The sequence below is a fragment of the Leucoraja erinacea genome, chromosome 21 (assembly GCF_028641065.1).
Source record: "Leucoraja erinacea ecotype New England chromosome 21, Leri_hhj_1, whole genome shotgun sequence".
Taxonomy (NCBI): Eukaryota; Metazoa; Chordata; class Chondrichthyes; order Rajiformes; family Rajidae; genus Leucoraja; species Leucoraja erinaceus.
In genome coordinates, this window is record NC_073397.1 from 22,590,140 (window position 1) to 22,614,129 (window position 23,990).

Below are 23,990 nucleotides of genomic sequence, written 5' to 3' on the forward strand. Positions count from 1 at the left end.
TATTATCATTTTGGGATGCAGAATAAATTTTCTGACATTTCAAATCTGGGGGTTTGGGGGGTATTGTAATATGGAAAAAAATGTAAACTGCTCCTGGCTATGGTTAAATAACGCATTCTTTCAGGAGGAAGGATTACAAACCTGGCCAGGAATTCCTATGTGGACCCAGACTTTCCATCAATTTACTCCAATGGAAGATGTAACACATATTGGGCGGTTTATGAGTGTTAGTTGAGTTCAGTTCAGTTTATTGTCATGTGTACTGAGGTACAGTGAAAATCTTTTGTTGCATGCTAACCAGTCAGCAGAAAAACAATACATGGTCAATTTGTCCCTTCCCACCTGAACCACCCCCTCTCCAGGCACATTCCCTTGTAACCGCAAGAAATGCTACACTTGTCCCTTTACTCCATTCTCCATCCAAGGACCCAAGCAGTCTTTCCAGGTGCGGCAGAGGTTCACCTGCACCTCCTCCAACCTCATCTATTGCATCCGCTGCTCTAGATGTCAGTTGCTCGACATCGATCAGACCAAGCATAGGCTTGGTGATCGCTTCGCCGAACACCGCCGCTCGATTCGCAATAACCAACCTGATCTCCCGGTGGCTCAGCACTTCAACTCCCCCTCCCATTCCCAATCCGACCTTTCTGTCCTGGGCCTTCTCCATGGCCAGAGTGAGGACCACTGTAAATTGGTCCTCACTCTTATATTTCGCTTGGGCAGTTTGCCCCCCCCCCCCCACTCACATCACTGAAGAAGGGGTTTGACCCGAAATATTGCCTATTTTCTTCGCTCCATAGATGCTGCCTCACCCGCTGAGTTTCTCCAGCATTTTTGTCTACCTTCAATTTTCCAGCATTTGCAGTTCCTTCTTAACCACATGCTTACAATCGATCCATTTACAGCAAATAGATACATGAGAAGGGGAGAACATTTAGTGCAAGGTAAAGCCAGTAAGGTCCAATCAAGGAAAATCTGAGGGTCACCAATGAGGGAGATAATAGTTCAGCAATAGTTCTGTCTTACTTCCCAAAATGTGTAAGTTTCAGTTTACTTTGCCAGTACTCCATCTGTGCATCTGGAAATACCATCGTTGGGACATTTTTGGAAATCACTTTTTTGCACTGTTTTAGTTGGCTGTTTCCTTAACCAATACTTAAAATAAAAAAAAATTCAAAATGATTATTGCCATGTGGGTTTCCATAGCTATGTTAAAGTCATCATTTAGTTTGTTCATTGTAATTTCAGTCGTGCAGTTTGCAGTTAAGCAAGATTGAACAGCCCTTTCAATATAATGTGGCAATATAGCACAAATCTGAGAGCAGTGGGAATGAGTAAATCTACCTCTGGTTGGTCATACCTATGTAAACTCAATACAAGACTAATCCTAAAGTCACAGAGTGATGCAGCAAGGAAACAGCTCCTTTGACCCATCGTGTCCATGACAACCATCAAGTGCCAATCCCATTTACCAGCACTTAGTCTGAAGCTTATTTTGCCCTGGCAACTCAAATCCACATGTAAATACTTCACAAATGCTGTGAGTGTACACTACCTCCACCTCCACTCTGGCAGTGCATTCCAGATTTAACCATCCTCTAGGTAGTAGACTTGGTTCTCAGATTCCCTCCTAACTTCTTACTACCAATCATCTCTCCCTTACTAATCCAGGCACCCACCTGTTCTTTGAGCACTTCTCCCCCTTTCTTTTATAATCCCGCTTTCACTGAGCTCCCATGATTAAACCTTATTTGATAAGTCAAAATACACGATCTTAACCCCCCATTTCTCTTGTTCGTAATCATTTAAAACATGTCTTCAAAACTGAAACTCCAGATGATGATTGATAACTTTAGAATGTTATCTTTTTTTATTGTGGTTTACCACAATTGTTGAAAGGAACACTTTAAGTAATATTTTTTACTTCTGTTTGCTTCTTATTTCTTTTAAGCAACAAACTGCAACACATTATGGAAGAGATATTGATCACTGAGAGGGAGTACGTCCGTTCCCTTGGATACGTCACTTCACAATACTTCCCTGAGATGGATCGTATGGACCTTCCTCAGGATTTGCGGGGACATCGAGGGACCATCTTTGGAAATCTAGAGAAACTGTATGACTTCCATAGCCAGTACTTCCTGAAGGAGCTGGAAAGCTGTGCAAGGGACCCCATCAGAGTTGGACGCTGCTTCCTTAAACACGTGAGATGCTGATAGATCCCCTACATATTCTTTACCAACATAAAATAACCTGTCTCTTAGATGACACACTTCTTTGGAATTATAGGACTTTGTTTAGGCCGCATTGAGATTATTGCATGCTGTTTTGATCATCCCGTTCCAGGAAAGACATAGAAGCCTTGGAAAGAGCACAGAGGAGGTTTGCCAGAATGATGCCTGGAATAGGGGGGCATTAGCTACAGCGAGATGTAGGACAGACTTGGATTGCTTTGTCCGGAATGGCAGTACTTGAGGGGAGACCTGATAGAAGTATATAACATTATAAGTGGCACGTAGGGTAGACCTTTGGAGGATGGACTGTCCTAGGGTAGAAATATCAAGTAGACAAGGGCAGAGCTTTAAGGTGAGAGGGGCAAAGTTTAAAGGAGATGTGCAAAACAGATTTTTTACACAAAGTGTTATGAATGCCTGGAACGCACTACATGGGATGGTGGAGGTGGCAGATATGATAGTGGCATGTAAAATACATTTGGATAGGCACGTGGATATGCGGGGATGGAGGGATATTGGGTTATGTGCAGGCAGATAGGAGTAAATCTTGGCACCATGTTTGGCACAGACATTTGGGCCGAAGGGCCTGTTCCTGCGCTGTACTGTTCTACGTTCTCTATCCTTTTCTCAATCCATTCCAATATCTTCCTAATTTATTTTCCTTCAGAAGCAACATCTTTGGAGGGAAATGGCCAACCAAAGGTTTGGGTCAAGACTCTTCATGTAGACAGTCTGGATGAAGGGTCCTGGTCCATAAACTTCAACTGCTCATTTCCCTCCACAGATGCTGCCTGCCCCCGCTGAGTTCCTTTTACAGATTCCAGTATCTGCATCTGTGGTGCTTCACTATTCTCTTATACTTGTATTGTTTATTTTTACATTAATTATTGCGATCACTTCAACTTTGTGTGTGGATTTCCCCTTAGTTTCAATAGCTACAACTTACTTTCCTTGAGATGTGCAATAAGCATATCTTTCAGCATTATTTTGCATTTTCACACATTATAGCTACACCAACTTGCAGGGGGTGATCAGAACATTTTAATGAAGTGTTGTTAGAAATCAAGTGGTGGGCACTAAATATTGGAAACTCATGCCTGATCCACATTACAGCATTTGTATCCAGAAATGCTTTGTACATTAATGACGCCAAACTGCATGTTTGATTTTCCCCAGGTGAGTCAGCAGCAGGAAAATCACACAATTCATGGAATTTCCAGTATTCCACAATTTTCCAATGTTATTTGACTTCTATTGAAATTAAATTGTGCCGTGCAGAAAAAGGAGACATTAATAAATCCATGGCAGTAATGTTTGATTTCTGCTATGACACGATCGTTAGCTGGAACAGCTAATCCTATCAGATCCTTTGCAGTATGAGAGAAAAAAATATTTTGTTTTAATAAAACAATTGATAATTGATAATTAATATTGCTTCATTATTAATACTGCCAGTGATAATTAAATTGATAATTACAATTGCTTCATTATTAAAAAGGAGTTTGCATCTTTCTTTCTTTTATTTTAGGAGAAACAGTTTGGACTGTATGCGCTGTACAGCAAGAACAAGCCCCGATCAGACTTACTGCTCAGCAGCCATGGAAACACCTTTTTCAGGGTAAGTGTTTGAATTGATCTTAATTCTGGTCCAGCGATCTTGCATTGAAGTGACTAAAACCTTGGCAATTCAGGTTGCCACCCTGCTGAACAAAACTGTAGCCAATCCAATATGGTGGCCATCACTCCTCCAAGCAAAGCTTGGTACATGGGTCTGACAAAATAGTCTGCCTCATTTACATCCTAGCTGCGGTCCTGATAGAGAGCAGTTATGGTTTGTACAACTGCATCTTGTGGCTTTGAAACCAGTCCCTGCTATGAATCACTACACTCGATTGCTGCTTGCATATATTAACAATTTCTATATTATTGATGTACCCATTGACCATATATCAATGCTCTCCAAAAGTTATTAAGAGTCAAGTCTAGAGTTGAAGCATAGTTAATTTTCACATGCACTGGGAAGGGAATAATGAAGTTGTTACTGGAGATTTACAGGCACATTAACGCAACAAATAACTATACAATAAACCATAATACGATAAATTAATAGTTATTCCAGATAAACAGGCCAGAATTGTGCAAGGAGAAGTATATAGTGCAACCTGTAAAAAGGGGGAGTGAAGGTCACAAAAGCTGCAGGTGATTAATGGAAGGTACCCCAGACACACACTTTCTTTCTCCTTCTGGCACAGGTTTTCTCGTTAACATTCACTTTCTATCCCCACTGTAACCCAGTCCCTTTCTCTTCCTTCATTACTTTCTCACCCATTCCTATCTCCTCCAGGTCCCCACCCTCTTCCCCATCTACTCATCATCCTTCCCTATGGTTTATATTTCACCTCACCTTCCTTTCTTATATTTTACCATCTGCAGCCTTTGCTTTTTCTCTACTTATCACCTCCAGCCTTTGTGCCTTGTAAGGCACTGCCCAATTCACCACTAACCCATTTAGGACATTGGACTTTGTTGATGGAACTGGTGCGTTATAATGCTGAGAACTATATTCTGCACTCTGTATCTTCCCCTTTGTCTACCTGTTGTACTTGAGTTTGACTTGATTGTATTAGCATTATCTGAACTGAACTGGATAGCATGCAATACAAAGCTTCTCACTGTACCTTAATACGTGTGTCAATAATAAACTAAAGTTAAACCTACACCCTTCCTCCACCCACCTGATTCCTCTGTTAATCTGACCCTCTTTGCCTGGATATACGTATCACTTTCCATCTTGCCCCATCTCTTCACTCACCTCTTTCTACCAGCTCTCCCCCCTCTTCTCCAGTCTTGAAGAAGGGTTACAACCCAATACATCGTCTGCCGATTTCTCTCCACAGTTTTTTGCCTGACTCTCCAGCAGGTTGTTCTCCGCTGTATTGACATTATTGGCACTTTATTTTATAGTGCACATCAGAAAGGACACAGAACAGTGAACATGGTTGGAAAGAGTTCAAATTAGATTATTTGTGTAAGAAGGAACTGCAGATGTTGGTTTAAACCAAAGATAGACACAAAGCTGGAGTAACTCAGTGGGACAGGCAGCATCTTTGGAGAGAAGGAATGGGTGACGTTTCTGGTCGAGACCCTTGGTTAGGGATCATGGAAATGACAGATATAGACGGTGATATGGAGAGATAAAAAACAATGAATGAAATAGAAACAGAGGGAATGCTGGGGCTACCTGAAGTGAGTGAAATCAAAATTTATACCATTGGGCTGTAAACTGCCCAAGCAAAATATGAGATGCTGTTTCTCCAATTTGCATTTAGCCTCACTCTGCAATGGAGGAGACCAATGACAAAGGTCTGTGTAGGAAAGGGAAACAGAATTAAAGTGTCCAGCATCCTTGAGATCAGGTTGGTTCACAAGGGCTGAACGAAGGTGTTCCAGTCTGCGTATGGTCTCGCCGATGTATAAGAGTCCACATCTTGAACAACGGATACAGTAGATGAAGTTGGAGGAGGTGCAAGTGAACCTCTGCCAAACCTGAAAGGATTGTCAGGGTCCCTGGACAGAGATGAGGGAGGAGGTATAGTGATAGGTGTTGCATCTTCTGCGGTTGCAGGGGAAGGTACCTGTGGAAGGGGTGGTTTGAGTGGGAAGTTATGAGTTAACCAGGGAGTTGCGGAGAGAACAGTCTCTGCGGGAAGACAGAAAGGGATGGAGATGTGAAAATGTGGCTAGGGGTGGGATCCCGTTGGAGGTGGTGGAAATTTTGGAGGATTATGTGTTGTATGAGATGGCTGATGGGGTGGAAGGTAAGGACTTGGGGGACTCTGTCTCTGTTGCGACTAGGGGGAGAGGGAACAAGGACAGAGCTCCAGGGTATGGAGGAAAGACAAGTGAGGGCCTCATCTATGAAGGGAATATTTGTTGGTGTTATTCCAGCATCAGGGAGAATGTAGCTGAAGCCTCCAAGCATGTGTATGGATACCATGGGCTGAAACAAACTTTAATAAGAGAAATTGGAGATCACAGAGGAAAGTGTTTTCAATTACATTATTGCAAAACTTAAACAATTGCAGTTTTAATAAAGGTTTACAGGATTACCACTCAAATATAGGCAGCGCAGGATTCAACCCTCAGTGTTTGCGATCTGTAAGGTTTCACTGGTAAATTCAGCACTGAAACAGTTTAAAACATTGACTTTCTCTCGACACAGGCCAAACAGCTAGAATTAGGTGACAAGATGGACTTGGCATCGTATCTTTTGAAACCGATTCAGAGAATCAGCAAGTACAACCTACTCCTGAGGGATATGTTCAAAGAGTGCAGCACAGCCCAGGAAAAAGAGTGCAAGGAACTGCAGGGAGCCCATGAGATAGTGTGCTTCCAGCTCCGGTATGGGAACGATCTTCTTGCCATGGATGATATACAGGAGTGTGATGTAAGTTTTGATAGACTTTTGCAATTTGAAGGCATTCTTAAATTATTTTATATACAACCTTACTTTTTGCATTATTGCATATTCAATGGGATAAAGAATTGAGGATTATGAAAATTGCAGCAACGTTATCTGATTTACAATTTTACGACAAATTTAAATTCTTCAATATTTTGCAATTTTAAAATGTTTTATTTATTCAGAAGAACAAGGTTAAATATCCTGCAATATTCTCGCAATATTTTGCAATCTAAATGACATGGTATATTTATGTTGTCATTTTCTATTTTTCCACTTCCATGTATTGAAGATATTGATATGTTAGAAGGACTTTGGCATTGTACCCATTCATCGTATGTAAGCCATCGCAACAAATTGCAGTTTTATTCTCACCCAGTAATTATATCTGGGCACATTTCACATGATTGAGAATTGAGATAAGAAGTATAAACAGGAATGAATTCCTCCCTACCAGGGCACGTGGATCAAGCTCTATGCTGATTTGAAGACGGGATTAGAAATTGTATACCATGTAACATGAAATATTTTTTAAAATATGCATTCATTATACTTAATACGGATTCCACTTCCTGGTGTAATGGGTTTTGTTTGTGGATTTTTAATTAACCTTCTTAAGAAAAACTGAGGCTATTATAAGTTGAGATACATGAGAAATGAATAAAAAATTAATAAAAAGGAACTGCAGATGCTGGTGTACATACTAAAGAGATACAGAATGCTGGAGTAACTAAATGGGTTATGCAGCATTTCTGCAGAAAATACAGAGGTATCACCTATCCATTTTCTCCAGAGATGCTGCCTGACCTGTGGAGTCACTCCAGCAATTTGTCTATATTATGAGAAATTAATATAAATGTTTTACCTGTATTTAAGGAGATAGTAAGGTGTTTTAGTTGTTTTATGTTTGCTTATTCAAATAAAAAAATATTTTATTTGTAATATTTCTGAATGCCAGCAACATTTGAAAATGTGGAAACACATCGCAGAAGAGAATGTGTACAACACATTTCCTTTCTTTTTAAGGAGAAATCTGAAGGCTGATTTTTTAAATTATTAAATGTTTGAATGCTGTGCAATTCTAAGGAAGACCAGAACTAAATGTCATAGACGTAAAATAGTCAACGATAAATCAAATGGCTAATTTAGAAGAAATGTATTTTACCCAGAAGAAAGAGTGAACATGTGGGAAAGGCTTATAATATAGGTGCCTTCAGTGGGATGCTAATGACAGAGGAGAACTGCATTGATAAAATTAGATATGGAAGAATCGAGGAGATTTAGATGAAGCACAAATGCTGGCAGGGACTTGAATGGTTTGAATAGTTTATTTCTATGCTGTTTCTTCTGCATTGGCTTCTCAGTCTTGTGACCCAAACAGCACAGACCAGAGTGTAAACCTAATAATTTGTTATCTGTATGTTTTCGTACTACAACTGAGACTGTATGTAGTCATTATCCATGGGAGTTCTCAAAGGATTTTTTAAATCTAAGTTAAGTAAAATGTTGCACCACTAATCATATCCTTAATTGTAACCATGTTGGTCCTAGGTGAACCTGAAGGAGCAGGGCCAATTATTACGTCGGGACGAGTTTGTTGTATGGTCTGGGCGAAAGAAATGTTATAGGCACATCTTCCTCTTTGAAGATCTCATACTCTTCAGCAAGACCAAGAAAACAGAAGGAAGCAATGACATCTATATCTACAAACAATCCTTCAAGGTAAAATGAGCGTATTCTAGTTAGCAAATAGACTTCAAGCCCCCACTTTGGATATGACAAGCTTAAATGCATGTATAGGGCATTTAACATTCCACTCAAACGGTGCCAGAATATAATAAAGTTATTAAATTAAATAATTTAGAACATAAAATAAACTTGATTATATTTTCATCAGCATGAAAACCTAAATAAGCAAACTATGATTATGTTAGAACTATCCTGATATTAACCTCATGCTTTTACATTCCTTTATGCAAACCTTACTCACAAGGAAGACCTTGTGAAGTCTTTAGATGAAGAACTTCTATCTAAAGTAAAGCAATAATAAATTGCGTTTAACGTGGCAAAAATGTAATATGTTAATATCGGTAGCGTTCTCATATATTTCCTTTAAGAAGTTAAATGCATGTTTTATATTTGATTTATTGTCTGATTATCCTGTTAACCTGGAACGATAGTGATTCATATTAAGCTGTGAGCTAGATAACAAAAAATGAGATCCTGCAAAGTTTAATTATAGACTACATTCGGCCCATTAAACCTGCTTCGTCATGTAAGCAACAAGGCTGTTAACCTGAATTTTGCACCTTTCTCGAAATGCACCTCTGAATGACAAAAAAATCAAGACTGCTCCACTGGCCTTTGTGGAAGAGAGTTGCAAAGGCAAATGATCCGGAAATATTGCTTTGCATTGATTATGCAAAAAGATTGTGCAGCAAATGCTTATTCTCCATGCCCTCTCATATTGAAGTGACAGGAAAATGGTAGTGACACTGCCAACTACCTCTAAGAACATCAGTATCCTTGTGATTTCCACTGAGACACATGCAAATGTGGGAGGTCTAAGCTATTACCAGTGGTCTATAGCTGGATAGCTGAAGTGAAGGATTTGACAAAGATAAATAAATCATGAGTTTCCAAAGGATAAATCTACTGCTGTACGATTGACTTAATCTTGATTGTTGTGTGTTTTGTTTTATTATTTTATAATTCAGACTTCTGAAATTGGAATGACACATAACTCTGGTGAAAGTGGACAACGTTTTGAAATTTGGTTCAGAAGACAGAAATCCCAAGATACTTATATCTTGCATGCACCAACTCCAGATGTGAAACAGGCGTGGATAGATGATTTAGAGAAAATATTATGGAACCAAGCGTTGAGGAACAGAGGTCAGTAAATTAACAGGAATTAACAGATAGGTTGGAGAATGCCATAAAGCCAGTAATAGTCTTCTCCTTAAACTTAAATTTCTGCTAATTATTCTAATTTAACGATATGTTGTGCACTCTTTTTTAAATTATTGTATTTTTTTTAAATAAAATTAATTATTCTGCTGCATCTTGTTGTCATGGGACTGAACATAACATGCATGTTTCAGTGATTATTCAGTAAGTGGTCTGTCGCATATATGACAGAAGATAAAATATATTTAGTCGGTGAAGAGATACTTTAATCTCTTGCTCAGTAAGCAAGAAGCTGGTCCTCCAAGTATTGTTGTAAACCTGTTACCATTACAATGTCACCAAGTTACATTCTAAAATGTGCAGATAAAAAATATGTGGTTAGGGTAGCTTTGCCAACATCTTACTGGCTGTGACCTTTGGACGTTGGCAAAGCTAAATGTAGTTTATTGAATTGTACTTGTTCTGACTTTTGTCATTGCAAACCTTTGGTGATCATTGTTTGGATGCAACATGCTGCTACGCATCTGGTCAGTTAATGAAATGTTAAGGCATCAAGGTCATAAGTTTCTTTTACAATGTGTGCCTAATTGTTTTTATCGGAACAAGCAATGCTTTTTTTTTGTGATGGTATGCACCAGTATGGTGTATGGGCACCTCTCGAATGTTGAATACTAGATGGATGTACAGCAGCTAATAGTGTAGTATGAAAAGTTATTCGTGAAACGGCACCTTTTATCTGCAAAGAAAGTACTGGTGTCAAGGTAGTCTGAGTCAGTGTAAAACGTGGAGCATGGAAAGGTACAGCACAAAAACAGACCCTTCTGCCTATAATGTCTGTGCCGAATATAATGCCAAGATAAACTTATCTCACCTACCTGCACATAATCCCCATCCCTCCATTTCCTACATATCCATGCACCTATTTAAAAGCCTCTTGAATGCCACTATCATATCTGTCTCCACCACCACCCCTGGCTGTGCATTCCAGGTACCCATAGAAACATAGAAAATAGGTGCAGGAATAGGCCATTCGGCCCTTCGAGCCTGCACCGCCATTTAATATGATCATGGCTGATCATCCAACTCGGTATCCCCTACCTGCCTTCTCTCTATACCCCCTGATCCCCTTAGCCACATAATTATCTAACTAACTATCTGTCTTATCTATGCCTCCGATAATTTTATATTATTTTATCAGGTCTCCCCTCAACATTCCAGAGAAAACAACCCAAGTTTGTTCAACCTCTCCTTGTAGCCAATACCCCCTAATCCAGGCAACATTCTGGTCAACCTCTTCCCCACCCTCCCCAATGTTTCCACATCCTTCCTGTAATGGGGTGACTAGAACGGCATGCAATACTCCAAGTGTGATTCAACTTGAGAAAGATTGCTAGTCACTGGAAATATCTTCATCAGAAAAATCACACGAGAATAAAAGATATAACAGAGAATGATAGAGAAATACAGCATGGACCATCAAACAAACATTTTCACTAATCATCTTGTATTCTACCCACATTTCCATCAACTCTTCCCCCCAGATATCACCATTTATCTACCCACTGTAGGAAATCTACAGTGGATAATTACCCTCCCAACCCACACATGTTTGCATTGTGGGATGAAACTGAAGCACATAGGAGAAATATATGCTTCTCAAGAAGAAAAAAACAAATTTCCCCCAAACAGCACCAGAGGTCAGGATTGAACCTGGGTCTCTGGCGCTATGAGGCAGTGCTGTGCCAGCATTTTATGAAAAATCTATACTTATATTGCCCGTTTCATTTGACCATTCATACCCCAGATTCAACCAATGCTAAAAATATTCATTTCTGGCGATGGGCTTCATGTCAATTTTAAAGTGTTATCCAAAACATTTATAAATTGGCATTGGATTCCAAAGTGGAATGGGGGAATCTCAGGATTCTGTTCACAATAGATGGATTACAATGTGACATTAATTACGCACTATACATTCTATGTGAATAGTGAGGAATGTGATTACATGTTTAAGGTCTGACACTTCCTCTGCCCTCATTGCTTGACAATTTGCACAGCTTTTGTGTGATCCAAACTAAATAAGACTTTTCTTTATTTATGACATTTATGGAATAAATGAAAAATGAGGCTTAGATTGGTTCCAAAAGTATTGGTCATGTATGAGCCTTGATGGAAAAAATAACTTTAAAATGCTGACATTGGAAGTAACAATGAGCCATTTTAAATAAAAACACAAATATTTGAGGCTATGTTTCTGTGATGGAAGTAAACCTGCAATTCCAATGTCAATAGGTTCGAGGGAAGTAGATAGGAGAGTAGATAGGACTGCACTAATAGTTGACATAAATGTTCTCCTTAATGAAATATAATACAAAAGTAACGTAAAAATTATACACAATTATTTTCTGATTAGATTGGTTCACAGCATTGAAACACAGAGTGAATTAAAATCAACATACGAGAGCCTATCCAAACATACATATTATTCTTGCACCAGAAATATTCAGCTAAATGATTTTGATCTAATCATCTTAGCAGCATGGCTGGTTGTGAATGGAAGTGATTTCTGGCATGATGCTTAAATATCGAACACAAAAGATCGGGAAAATTTGAGTAGAGGTGTTTGCTACTCTCCACAATTTTTTTTGTTGATTACACTGCAGTCAACCAAATTGCACTCCAAAAAATCCCCACTGTATACCATAAGCCATACACCATAATGTTGAGAATTAATTAGACAGTGGAAGATGGCGTTCTTCCACTTGCTAATATTGGTGAAAGGGGGGTATGACAGTGAAGTGTGATTCTTTATTCAGCTATCATTTGCTTTTCTAAAGAAATATTGCCACTTGCAATTTTTGTCAATGGTCTGTTGTGCATTTTCTATTCTAGGTAGAAATCACTGTCCAAATGTCTGCACTGAAGCTTCTGGTTGGATATTGCAGTGTGCAGGAACTTGGTGTCTTGTTTAACTCCTAGGGTGTCCACTAACTGGCATGAATTGTTTTGCTAGTTAGAAGTAACTTAACATCACCCACGAGTTTGGAAATTGTTTTCCAGTTTTGTTTAAACAATTTGTGTTACCTAATTGCAAAACAGTCCCTATCAATGTTGAAATTCCTTCTTTAGAACACCAGAAGCAGGAGAGGGTGTTTATGGGCATTGGCAATAAGCCATTTATGGACATCAAACCTAGCGAAGCAGCCATCAGTGACAGGTCGGTTCACTGCATCACAAAAGGGAAAGGTATGAGTTTAACTCGAAGGCTAACTTAGTGAGGGACCGGATTCTGCAGTGTATCAGAAAAAGCATCCTATGTCTTGGAGGCTGAGCTTAAAGACTTTTCTTCCATTGATTACGAGCAGATTTTTGATAATCATAACTATTAAAAATCCAAACGAATGACTTCAGTAAAACGTTAATTGACAATCATCTCAGAATCATCTTCAAGGCCACAAGAACTAAATGTTAGAGGTTGACATGTCCTATTCCTCATTGATTGGAACCAAGGTATTAAACAACAGGAGTATTAGCTAGATTCAACCATTGTCACAGTTAACCTTGACATGAGTTTACAATCTTGAGGCACATAATAGAAAAGTATTTTATTATTTGCTGTTTATTCTTTTTAAAAAGTATGCAACTTCCTGTTATATAAAGACACCAATTTCATCCATACTGGAAGGACTACAGCATTACAGTGGTGTGAAATTTTGGATTATATTGACATTGTAGCTACGTTGTTCTTTGATTAAATATCTTATGCGCTACATAAATTCAAGTCATCAATGCACCTGTTTGTTGTAAGTGAAAATTGTTATGATGACCAATCGATTCTTCATTTCTTCTATGCTTGCAACACAGAGGAACAGCTTGTGAACCAGAAATCTTGTGAAAGAATGAAAAAGTTGCATTCACATTATATTTACATCATTTATGATATATACTTTCATCCAGCCACCTTCACATTTAAAATAATTAATTCAAGCCTTTAGCAATATCCCATGTGCCTGCTAAATGATATTGGAAGTCTAATTCTAGAGTGCTGCTACAAAGGGCACATAAGACATATGATGTTTCACCTTACAGTGGTTCCAAACCTGCCAAAGTCAAAAATGTACTATTTCGTACCATTTCTCCAAGTATGGTTCTGTTGTTACTGGGGCAAAAATCAAGGAGTAATATTCTCTGAATATTACACAGCCTTCAGGCATTTCTCCTTGACACCAATATTCACACCCTCAGACTTTCCACTGAGCCTGTTCTTGGTAGACAATTTTGATTGACTACATATCAAAATTAAATTTGTGATCAAATCACATATAATGGCAGAGCAACAGCAGGTCATATTTTTTACAACCAAAACATATGATATCAAAACTTTATTTGGTCAAACTGCATGATTTTTCTCAGAATGGAATCAAAGCTGAATTAACTCTGTGGTGAATCTCTGGAATTCTCTGCCACAGAAGGTAGTTGAGGCCAGTTCATTGGCTATATTTAAGAGGGAGTTAGATGTGGCCCTTGTGGCTAAAGGGATCAGGTGGTATGGGGCGAAGGCAGGTACAGGATACTGAGTTGGATGATCTGCCATGATCATATTGAATGGCGGTGCAGGCTCGAAGGGCCGAATGGCCTACTCCTCCACCTATTTTCTATGTTTCTATGTTTCTAACTCATACACTGATTGGAACATTCGTAACATTTCCAGAATTTCTGGAAAATTTCCTAAAAGGTAGATCACCTGTCTGCTGATGCTGATCAAAATGTGTCTTTACTCTCAACATTCCAACAAGGTTAGTTATGTATGTTACAGAGCAGACCAAGAGACCAAATTCCATCGGATCCAATGGCAGTGCTTCTTCCTCAGGAAGCCATTCTTCTTCATCATCTTCTGGCATTGGTTCCCTGAATGTGCACAGTTACTCCTCTTCACCGTCAACTTTAAGAAGCAATACTGGCACCAACTGCTTATATAACACGCGGACATGCATTGAGGAAGATGACCTGGAGAATGTTTCAAGTGGGAGACCTTTTATGAGTGAGTGACCAAATCGCAACTACCTGTATGTAATAAGTAAATTGAATCATTCATTGCCACTGATGCATTCTTCAGAGGAAGAATGGAACTGTGCGGTTAAACAGCATGGAAATAGATATTTCAGTTCATTTTCCATGCTGATCATCAAGTAGTCATTTACACCAATCCCACAGTAATACTATGTAACCCCTGCATTCCCTCTCTCTCCATCCTTCTTCAATTTAAGTCGAACCAGTTTCAAAGTTGTCTTGTTGAGTCTCATTGTCTGTACTCGTTCTCACCTAACAAAGAGCTAACAATGGCCTGTTTCCTTTATCTTTATTACTTTTTTGCATATATTTCATTCATTTGTTCTATATCTCTCTACATCACCGTCTATATCTCTCATTTCCCTTTCCCCTGACTCTCGGTCTGAAGAAGAGTCTCGACCCAAAACGGCACCTATTCCTTTTCTCCAGAGATGCTGCCTTACCCGCTGAGTTACTCCAGCTTTAACTGGCTTCGTACACTAATTCTATTCAATTCACCCCTAATTCCCAGAGTTAACCATTCGGCTGCACACTAGGAGCATTTTTTAGTGATTAATTAACCGAGCAACCAACACAGCTTTGGGCTGTGTGTGGAAACTGGGGAAATTGTGGGCAGCTTCAGAGGTCAGCATGGAACTAAAGTTCATTGAAGTTATGAGGCAGCAGCTGCATTAGTTGCACAACTGAGTTGCCTGCATTGGATAACACAGTGAATGATATGCTGTCCATGGACTGACACAACCAACATTCAAAATGCAATGTGGTTAGTTTGCCAGAATTAACAGGAAGTGAAAAGTGAGGTTTACTGGAAGTATAACTTTCTTATGTTGCAATAATTTTCCTTTTGCTGGAATATTAAAGAAAGAGAAATACTTTTTCTAATAATGAAATAAATAAAAGTATTAAAAGCTATTAAATGTCAGCACTGCTGATTTCCCTGTGCAGGCCAGGATGGTCCAGTATGTGGACATTTACCTACTGGTTGGTCAGTTGTTGGTGTAGCTGAAAGAGAAAAGCCTTCCTAATTCAACCCTTTTTGTTGATGGCACGTTGATTGGTTTAGTCACTGACTGATATAAATCCAACTCAAATAGAAATAGAAATGCCAAGCCAAAGGATGACAAAATCATTCACATTTAGGAACCTTTCTTTCCTCATGTTGGAGTATTTATTCGTATTGGTGATTGCCTCTTGCAGATAACTAAATCTAAAGAACAGGTTAAGCAACAGCCATGACCTAGGTGTGATAAATAATCCACGTTAAAATGTATCCTCTCCAAGAGCAGGTGATTCAATCACAATGTGTAGGAAGGAACTGCAGATGCTGGTTTAAACTGAAGATAGACACAAAAAGCTGGAGTAACTCAGTGGGTCAGACAGCATCTCTGGAGAAAAGGAATAAGTGACGTTACCGGTCGAGACCCTTCTTCAGAAGAAGGGTCTCGACCCGAAATGTCACATATTGGGTCTTGACCCAAAATGTCGGACCCCTTTTCGCCAGAGATGCTGTCTGATCTGCTGACTTACTCCAGGATTTTGTGTCTATCTTTGATTCAGAAGTCTGGTACAGTCTGTCTGGTACAGTTCAGTCCATGGTCCCACCCAGTGCCAAGGCACCACAATGACCCATTATGAATACTTCCGATCATTCAATGGCTGAACATTTTTATGTAGTGGAAATGATTTGTGGTTTATTGCATCTACTTATATAGAGGTGAATATCCAGAGGTGTGTTCCATCAGTCATTTGTTTTAACCATGTTGGAAGAGCTTTTGAAAAAAATGATGTTAGAATTAGTTGCAATGTTTTTGTAAGCTTTCCACTACTCTTACTTCAAGGCTACACCAGACGAATGAGAAATTTGCAATGTAATGATCGATTCCTATTCCCATAAATCTCCGTGAATGCTAAACTAGATGGAATGACAGATTAATAGAAGGAAACACGCGAGGAACATTTTTCACTGTCTTTTTTGCCTTTTTAATATCCTTGCTAAAATACAGGGAAGGACTTGCTATATTTGGAAATTGTACTGGGTGTTCCACATGCAGTAATGAAGGACTGAGTTGATAAAAAGTTGTTTGCTTCATCCACAGTTGAGAGTTTAGAAACATCCTCCCAGTGTAACTCGACAGAGAGTGTCAGTGGCTTCAGCAGTTCCGAACACAGTAGCCTTTCCCTGACTGGAGGAGAAACAGAGGAAGTGTTGTCGACCTGCCCTATAGCACGCAAGCCCAGTTCGGAACAATGCTCACTCTACGCACCTCCATTATTGCCCAAGGGTGAACTACCATTTGGAAATTTGATCAAAAAGGTATGTGTCCTGATGCAGATGTGTTTTCTATGCTATCTTTTCCCCTTTCCCATTCACTGGATTTATAAACACTGGTGATTGGTATTATTCATGGGCTTCAGCTGTTCGCCTGGATCTCAACGAATTGCTCCTTTTCACTGGTATACCTTGCACCATCTTTGCCAACATATCTTTCCACAGCCTGTTCTCTGCAACTTATCAAATAAAGTTGATCCTAGTTTCAGTTAGTACCCTGATACAAATGTCAGTCATTATTTATATTGAAAGTGAGTAACTCAATCACTGTGAGCTCATAGCTAAATGGAGATTCAAGATTGTCACATGTACCAAATAAGGTACAGTGAAATATGAGTTTCCATACTAAGTAAAAAAGCAAAAATACACACAGCACATAAAATAAAATTTAACATAAACATCTACCACGGTGGAATCAACATTCCTCACTGTGATGGGAGGCAATAAAGTTCAGACATCTTCCTCCTTTGTTCACTCCTGGTCGCCTCCTTGAACCCTCCAGCCGTTACCGACGGTCTGCTGTTCAAGCCCTCTTGTCCGAATGATCGAAACTCCGGCATCGGGACGGATTGGACCACTCCGTGGCATGGAGCTCCCAAGTCAGCCATTTCTTACCGGAGACCACTGCTTCATGGAGTTAAAGTCCACAGGCCCCATGGTCAGAGCTCCAGCATTGGCAATCCTCGGCAAAAGATCCCAGGCTCCACAATGGGACCAGCGGTTTGAAGCTCCGAGCCGGACTCCAGCAAAGGCCGCACATCTCCACGTTGTAGAAATTGCCTTCACCATGCAGTCATATAGTCATACACAATACAGCACAGAAACAGGCCCTTTGGCCCAACATGCCCATGCTGACCAAGATGCCCCATCTACACCACTTCCACGTGCCTGTGTTTGGCCGATATCCCTCTAATCCTTTCCTGTCCATATACCTGGTAATTTTAACATCATGAATATTCCAATAGATATTACCATTTAACAAAGATGAGAAATTGGATTATTTGTCCTATCAGCCTGGAACTAGTGTTGCCATCCAATTGCTATTCCATCAAAAATCACAAAACACCCTATAGGGATGGGCTCTTAGACCAAGAATATCAAACTCCACATTGTCAATGCATTATCAAAAAAAAAGAAACATGTGTAAATAGCTTATAGACACATTTGAAATATGAACCAAAACAATGGTTATATAATGGATATATAATGATCTCATCATGTGAGGAGTTCTTTTTTAGTTATTAGTTTTTTAAAACCATTAAGTAGGCAGCATCCTGACATAGTGAGCAGTCTTCAGTACAGGTTCTCATGAAAAATTATCATCCTGCAATGTTAAATCTGCTTCTTTCTCCCCAGATGTTGTCAGATTTATTGTTTTTTTCTCTCGCATTTTGTTCTTATTTCAAATTTCCCACACCTTCAGTTTATTGTTCTTTTATTACCGACACATCTGGTTAGTTTTGATTTAAAAAGTGCTTTTGTAATGGATGAAAATTCCTACTATTTTATATTATATTAATGTCTTTGGATCCTTTTAGTATTTTTTATTTTTTACTCTAATACCACTCTGTAAATATTTTTTGTAAGGCATGGGAGATGAGAGAGATGATATTTCCAAGACCCTCAAACCAATTTAATGTAAGTTGAACTAGATTCTGTCTGTTACCGATAGATCCACGATGGATACAAAGTATTGGCCTATAATTAGCAGATAAGTGCTCTCATATTATTTTTTTTGTATTTGGTGAAATGCAGGATCTGTGAGGATGAGAGCATTACTTCATTTTAGGGGTATATAACCTTTCCTTAATTTACAAATGGGATGTGTTGCTGGATAGTAATTGTTTTGTAAATGGAAAAAGACTAGGCAAAATGCATTAAGGATATGTGGTATGGGGTAATGCCATGCATAGAGAGTGGTGTGCTACTTGTGTTGTGTAAATCAACTCTGTAAATAGAAGGCATGTGCCCCAAAGGGTTAATGGCCATGCAGTGATCATTTGTAAATCGAGGTCCGGATTCAGATTCAGATTCAATTTTAATTGTCATTGTCAGTGTACAGTACAGAGACAACGAAATGCATTTAGCATCTCCATTGAAGAGCGACATAGCAAACGATTTGAATAAATAATAATAATAAGTGGGGGGGGGGGGGGGGGGGGGGGGGGGGGGGGGTGGTGATTGGCAGTCACCGAGGTACGTTGTTGAGTAGAGTGACAGCCGCCGGAAAGAAGCTGTTCCTCGACCTGCTGGTTCGGCAACGGAGAGACCTGTAGCACCTCCCGGATGGTAGGAGGGTAAACAGTCCATGGTTGGGGTGAGAGCAGTCCTTGGCAATGCTGAGCGCCCTCCGCAGACAGCGCTTGCTTTGGACAGACTCAATGGAGGGGGGAGCGAGGAACCGGTGATGCGTTGGGCAATTTTCACCACCCTCTGCAATGCCTTCCGGTCGGAGACAGAGCAGTTGCCATACCATACTGTGATGCAGTTGGTAAGGATGCTCTCGATGGTGCAGCGGTAGAAGTTCACCAGGATCTGAGGAGACAGATGGACCTTCTTCAGTCTACCTGTAGTCAGTAAACCTGTTGGATTATTTGCGACCTGGCATTGTCATGTGTGCTCAGTCCTCAGAGTGGAATATTGATCCACTGAACCAGACCATTTCCAATAGCAGAATCAATCAGATGACATCTAAATGGTGAAGATGCACTTGGAGTGGATGTCAGACAGTGAGGCACATCCCACAACTATCGTTCCACACATCATACTAAGATTACAATGTTTCTCACTGCTGGTTGTCCTGAGTGCAGCAAACAGTGAACATGACCTGGATGGGACTCCCCTAAATATCTTAAGCTTCACACTATTCATTTAAATACGATTATGTGATTCAAGCTCTGGCATATAGATAATTGTAATTCAATAACGTGGTGAACTGTCCAAAACATGGAAATTATATTCAGTGTCATATATTTATTTTAATGTGGAAATGTTAAAATACGTTTGTCTTACTGATCAAAATTAAATATGTGCCTTTCTTTGCTTAAAGTTATTCAAATAGAATGGCACCACATAGTATTAACAAGCCCTGATAAAACACAAAAATTACACAATAGTTTTTTTTTCGTGGAATATATTTTCTTATCATTCTTACCCTTGAGAAGTGTGAGGCTTAGCAGAAAATAAATCCTAAGATAGTCTTGTGTAAAATACTTCATTCTAGGGAAACCAGTAGAGGAAATGATTGTAGACATCCTCAGCCTTGAATGATTTGATGGCTTGGCACACGATAATGTCTGAGTCTTAAACAAAATTGAGAAATGATCACAGTACTTTCCTTGTCTTTCGATACCACCACCAGTTGCTTCAGTTTCAGTTCAACACATATGGATTATATCTATTGAGTATGTAATTATGTATATAAATGGGTCGATACATCTCTCATGTTTACTGCTATTTATTTTCATTGTACTTACAATTTAATGATTTGATGCAGGAGAAATCACCTGAAGTGCCTGGGAAACGTTCGACACCTGTCTGATGGTGTGAAACACCACTTCGGTAAGTACTTCCATCTGCCATCAGATTCAATGTCACAGAAGCACTTTGACTTTCACTCTACTCCTGGGAGGCAGAGGTTGATTTGGCAAGTACCAAGTTGTAGCATTTGGCCATGGAGTGGGCATTTGCAGTTGCAATCTTAAGGGGTAGAGGATTGGGGTCATCAATAAGGGCTTGCAAAGGAATTAAAGGGTGAGTCCAAGCCAGCCTATTTAGTATTGGACTTGATCTAACAAGTACACTAAATAGTAATGAGGCCGGCCTCATATTCATTGTAAAGCTATATTCTGCATTAATAAGCTTGTCCACTCCCAAGATGTGCTTTCACAGCTGGGTTTTGTGGGAGTGGCATCTAAACACTATGCACGAACATCATTGGATGTCTGGGACCCTCTACGCCCAGGTGCACCATATACATGGAGCTCCTGGAAGCAATCTAACATTGCTCAGAACCAAACTGAACTAACCAGTCGTTGGTGACGAATAGTTCTCAGGCACAGTTATGTGGTGCAGTGCATGCATTCATTACAAAGGTGTGGATTTACTCAGTGACATGGTCTGGTATGCACTACTATAAATGGTGGTAGTGGCAGATTCTCTTATGATTTTATACACCTTAATAAGATCACCCCTCATGCTCCTGTGCTCCAAGGATTAGAGCCCCAGCCTACTCCCTATTGCTCAGACCCTCTAGTCCTGGCAGCACCCTTGTAAATCTTCTCTGTACCCTTTCCATTTTGACAACATATTTTCTCTAACATGGTGCCCAGAACTGAACACAATAGCATAAATACGGCTCACCAATGTCTTATACAACTGCAACATGACCTCTCAACTTCTATACTCAATATTCTGACTGATGAAGGCCAATGTGCCAAACATTAACCATCCTATCTACCTGTGATTCTACCTTCAAAGAACCATGCACCTGCACTCCTAGATCCCTCAACTCTACAACATTCCCCAGAGCCCTACCATTCACTGTGTAAATCCTGCCAATGTTCGACTTCACAAAATGCAACACCTCACATTTCTCTGTACCACTAATTCTTTGACTCGCACTGTCCTCAGACACTCTGCCTGATAACAAGATTTGGTAATTTAAGCTCCACATTTACCTCGTGCACCACATTATGTTAGAATACTCCATTCCTTTAACCGGGAGGTTTGTGGTGAATTCTGCATCACAGAGTAGGATTCATGAAAGAAAGCTGTAACATGCAATTTTAATTCTGTGATTTACCAGGTCTACAAATCGATGAATTCCTGGCGGAAGATTGGAATCCCAACTGCTGCTGAGCTCTAAGATTTAATTCCAGTTAAGAGTTGCAGTGAATGAACAGATTTGTGAGAGATTGCTTACCTTCTGGGATTTCCCCTGACAGACTGTGGCTTTCATTTTCAGTGAAACAGATGCTGGAACATAGCAGCATTCTACAAAAAATAACCTCATTATTCTCAGAACTGACCACATGAGTCAGGCAGTTGGTCGTGACATAACCCATGGACGCAGTACATTTTAAGGTCACTGTAATGGAGATAGGACGTACTTCGTTTTACATTTCTTCCAGGATGCACGGACCAGTAACATCCAGCTATATTTTTGATCCCTAACCCTGTAAGGTTTGGAATGGCAAGCTAAAAAAGAGCAAGAAAAATCCATTTACTGCAGGATGGAATATCAACTAAGAAAATTTGATTTTAAAAAAACAGCACAAAGAGGTCTAAAGGGGAAGGGCAATATAAATATAATCTTTTCATCTAATTATTAATTCATAAATATATTTTAATATGTATCATAAAGGCCAATTGATATAACATTGTATATTGTATTGTTGCCCTCTTTTGCACCTTTTAGCTTTTAATTACAACACGGTTATGAAATGTGGAGAAAAGTCAGTTATAATACTTTTATATTTTTACAATATTAAAAAAGCCATTGCTTTTCTTGATGCTAATCATTTTTTGACCCGACTTTAATATGTGTTCATATAATTCTCAGATAACATTAGCTTTATATTAAATACTATCTAATTTATCTCCCATTCGTGTGAATGCCTAAATCAATTAACACAGAAGTAATGGATCTAAAGTTATTCCATTGCCTCCAAGGACTCACAGACCAGGCAAGACATTGTTCAATAATTGTCAATGAATAGGCACTACACATTCAGCCCAAGAGTATTGGTCGGTCAACTCACATTTTAACATCACTGAAAATAGACTTAATTTTGCAAACTGTTTAAAACTATACAACACAATTCAATTAATTGCCTGGGAATCTTTGGAGTTAGCTAAAATGTTACAGTTAAATTCTGATGGATATATGTTCAAAGCAATCTCTTGGAGTTGAACTGCCCCCCCCCCCCCCCCCCCCCCCCCCCCCCCCCCCCCCCCCCCCCCCCACAACCTCTCTAATATCAACAGGAATTCAAATTGGACATAATTGATGGGGGTATAAATTTGCTGAGTGTGGGGCGCACTGTAGCAATCCTTGCAGTGCATTAAATTGCTGACAAAAGAGCCACATTAGGGTCTTTATGAGTTGTACATTTGCATGATAGTCCATGCCCCAACATAAGGCAAGGATATTAGAAGTGAAAAAAGTTTTAAAATTATTAGTTCCAGATCTTCATTGTGTGGTTCCTGCATTTTCCAGCTCCTACATTGATGGGCTTAGTAAATCACCTGTCGGAGATCTATGGTGCTGAGAGAATAACCATTCTGGCAACCAGGTGCTCGATTACACCTGCAGCTAGAAGCAGTTCCCAATATATATTAATGCAAACCCTGTGCCATAACTCCTCTATTACTCTTGTTTCGGCATCTCACGCCTCCACAAAGGTCGCTGTGCCCAGGAGGTGTAGGAATTAAAATGCTGTAAAATATTGAAGACATTGACATATTTCTTGTAGCATTTTTTTTCTTTGTTCTCTGACTTTTACCACAAAGGTGGTGCAAAAAGAATGATTTTATACTCGACAGCCGTGCGCTGCAGTTAACATGTAGAAGAAAATACCCCCTTTAGTTGTTCCACGTGCGCTTCTTGGGTAAATTAGAATCAATATGTTAATAACTGCTGAATTTTCGGGAGTTACTGAGTAATTTCCATTCTCTCCATACTGTAACATTGTTGCTACGCAACGGAAGATGTATTAAAGGTTTGATTTGAACCATTTGATATCAGAAGCTGTGTCCCATTTGTGCTTCCCTTCTAAAATAAATCGTTTGGTTGCAAACTAGAAGACAGCAAACATTATAAGTATTCATTGAGATTAATGGAACTGGAACATCAAATGGTCCCAGAGCTGTCTGCTTTCTTCAACACATTTGATGAAAATACATTTGAATTAAATTGAGTTTACTAAATTACTGTGTTGAGGCAGGTGCCTCGGGAATACGTAAATATGTAAAAATGTTGTTT

General features: G+C 39.5%; 1 protein-coding gene across 3 annotated transcripts in view; it reads left to right on the forward strand.

Moving 5' to 3' along the window:
- LOC129707401 (pleckstrin homology domain-containing family G member 4B-like) overlaps nt 1-23,741 on the forward strand; it is a 121,459-nt gene extending 97,718 nt beyond the window's left edge. Inside the window, exons 15-24 of one of the 3 annotated variants that reach the window (XM_055652406.1) lie at nt 1,952-2,204; nt 3,763-3,852; nt 6,457-6,681; nt 8,248-8,418; nt 9,414-9,591; nt 14,423-14,647; nt 16,773-16,990; nt 18,593-18,643; nt 20,502-20,566; nt 21,813-23,741. In XM_055652406.1, the coding sequence (XP_055508381.1) occupies nt 1,952-2,204; nt 3,763-3,852; nt 6,457-6,681; nt 8,248-8,418; nt 9,414-9,591; nt 14,423-14,647; nt 16,773-16,990; nt 18,593-18,643; nt 20,502-20,546 (1,456 nt within the window). In that variant the 3' untranslated portion in view covers nt 20,547-20,566; nt 21,813-23,741. Of the gene's footprint in view, nt 1-1,951; nt 2,205-3,762; nt 3,853-6,456; nt 6,682-8,247; nt 8,419-9,413; nt 9,592-12,735; nt 13,631-14,422; nt 14,648-16,772; nt 16,991-18,592; nt 18,644-20,501; nt 20,567-21,812 lie in introns of those variants that run through there. The other 2 variants (XM_055652407.1, XM_055652408.1) reach the window with 2 other exon arrangements.
- Nucleotides 23,742-23,990: the final 249 nt, after the last annotated feature.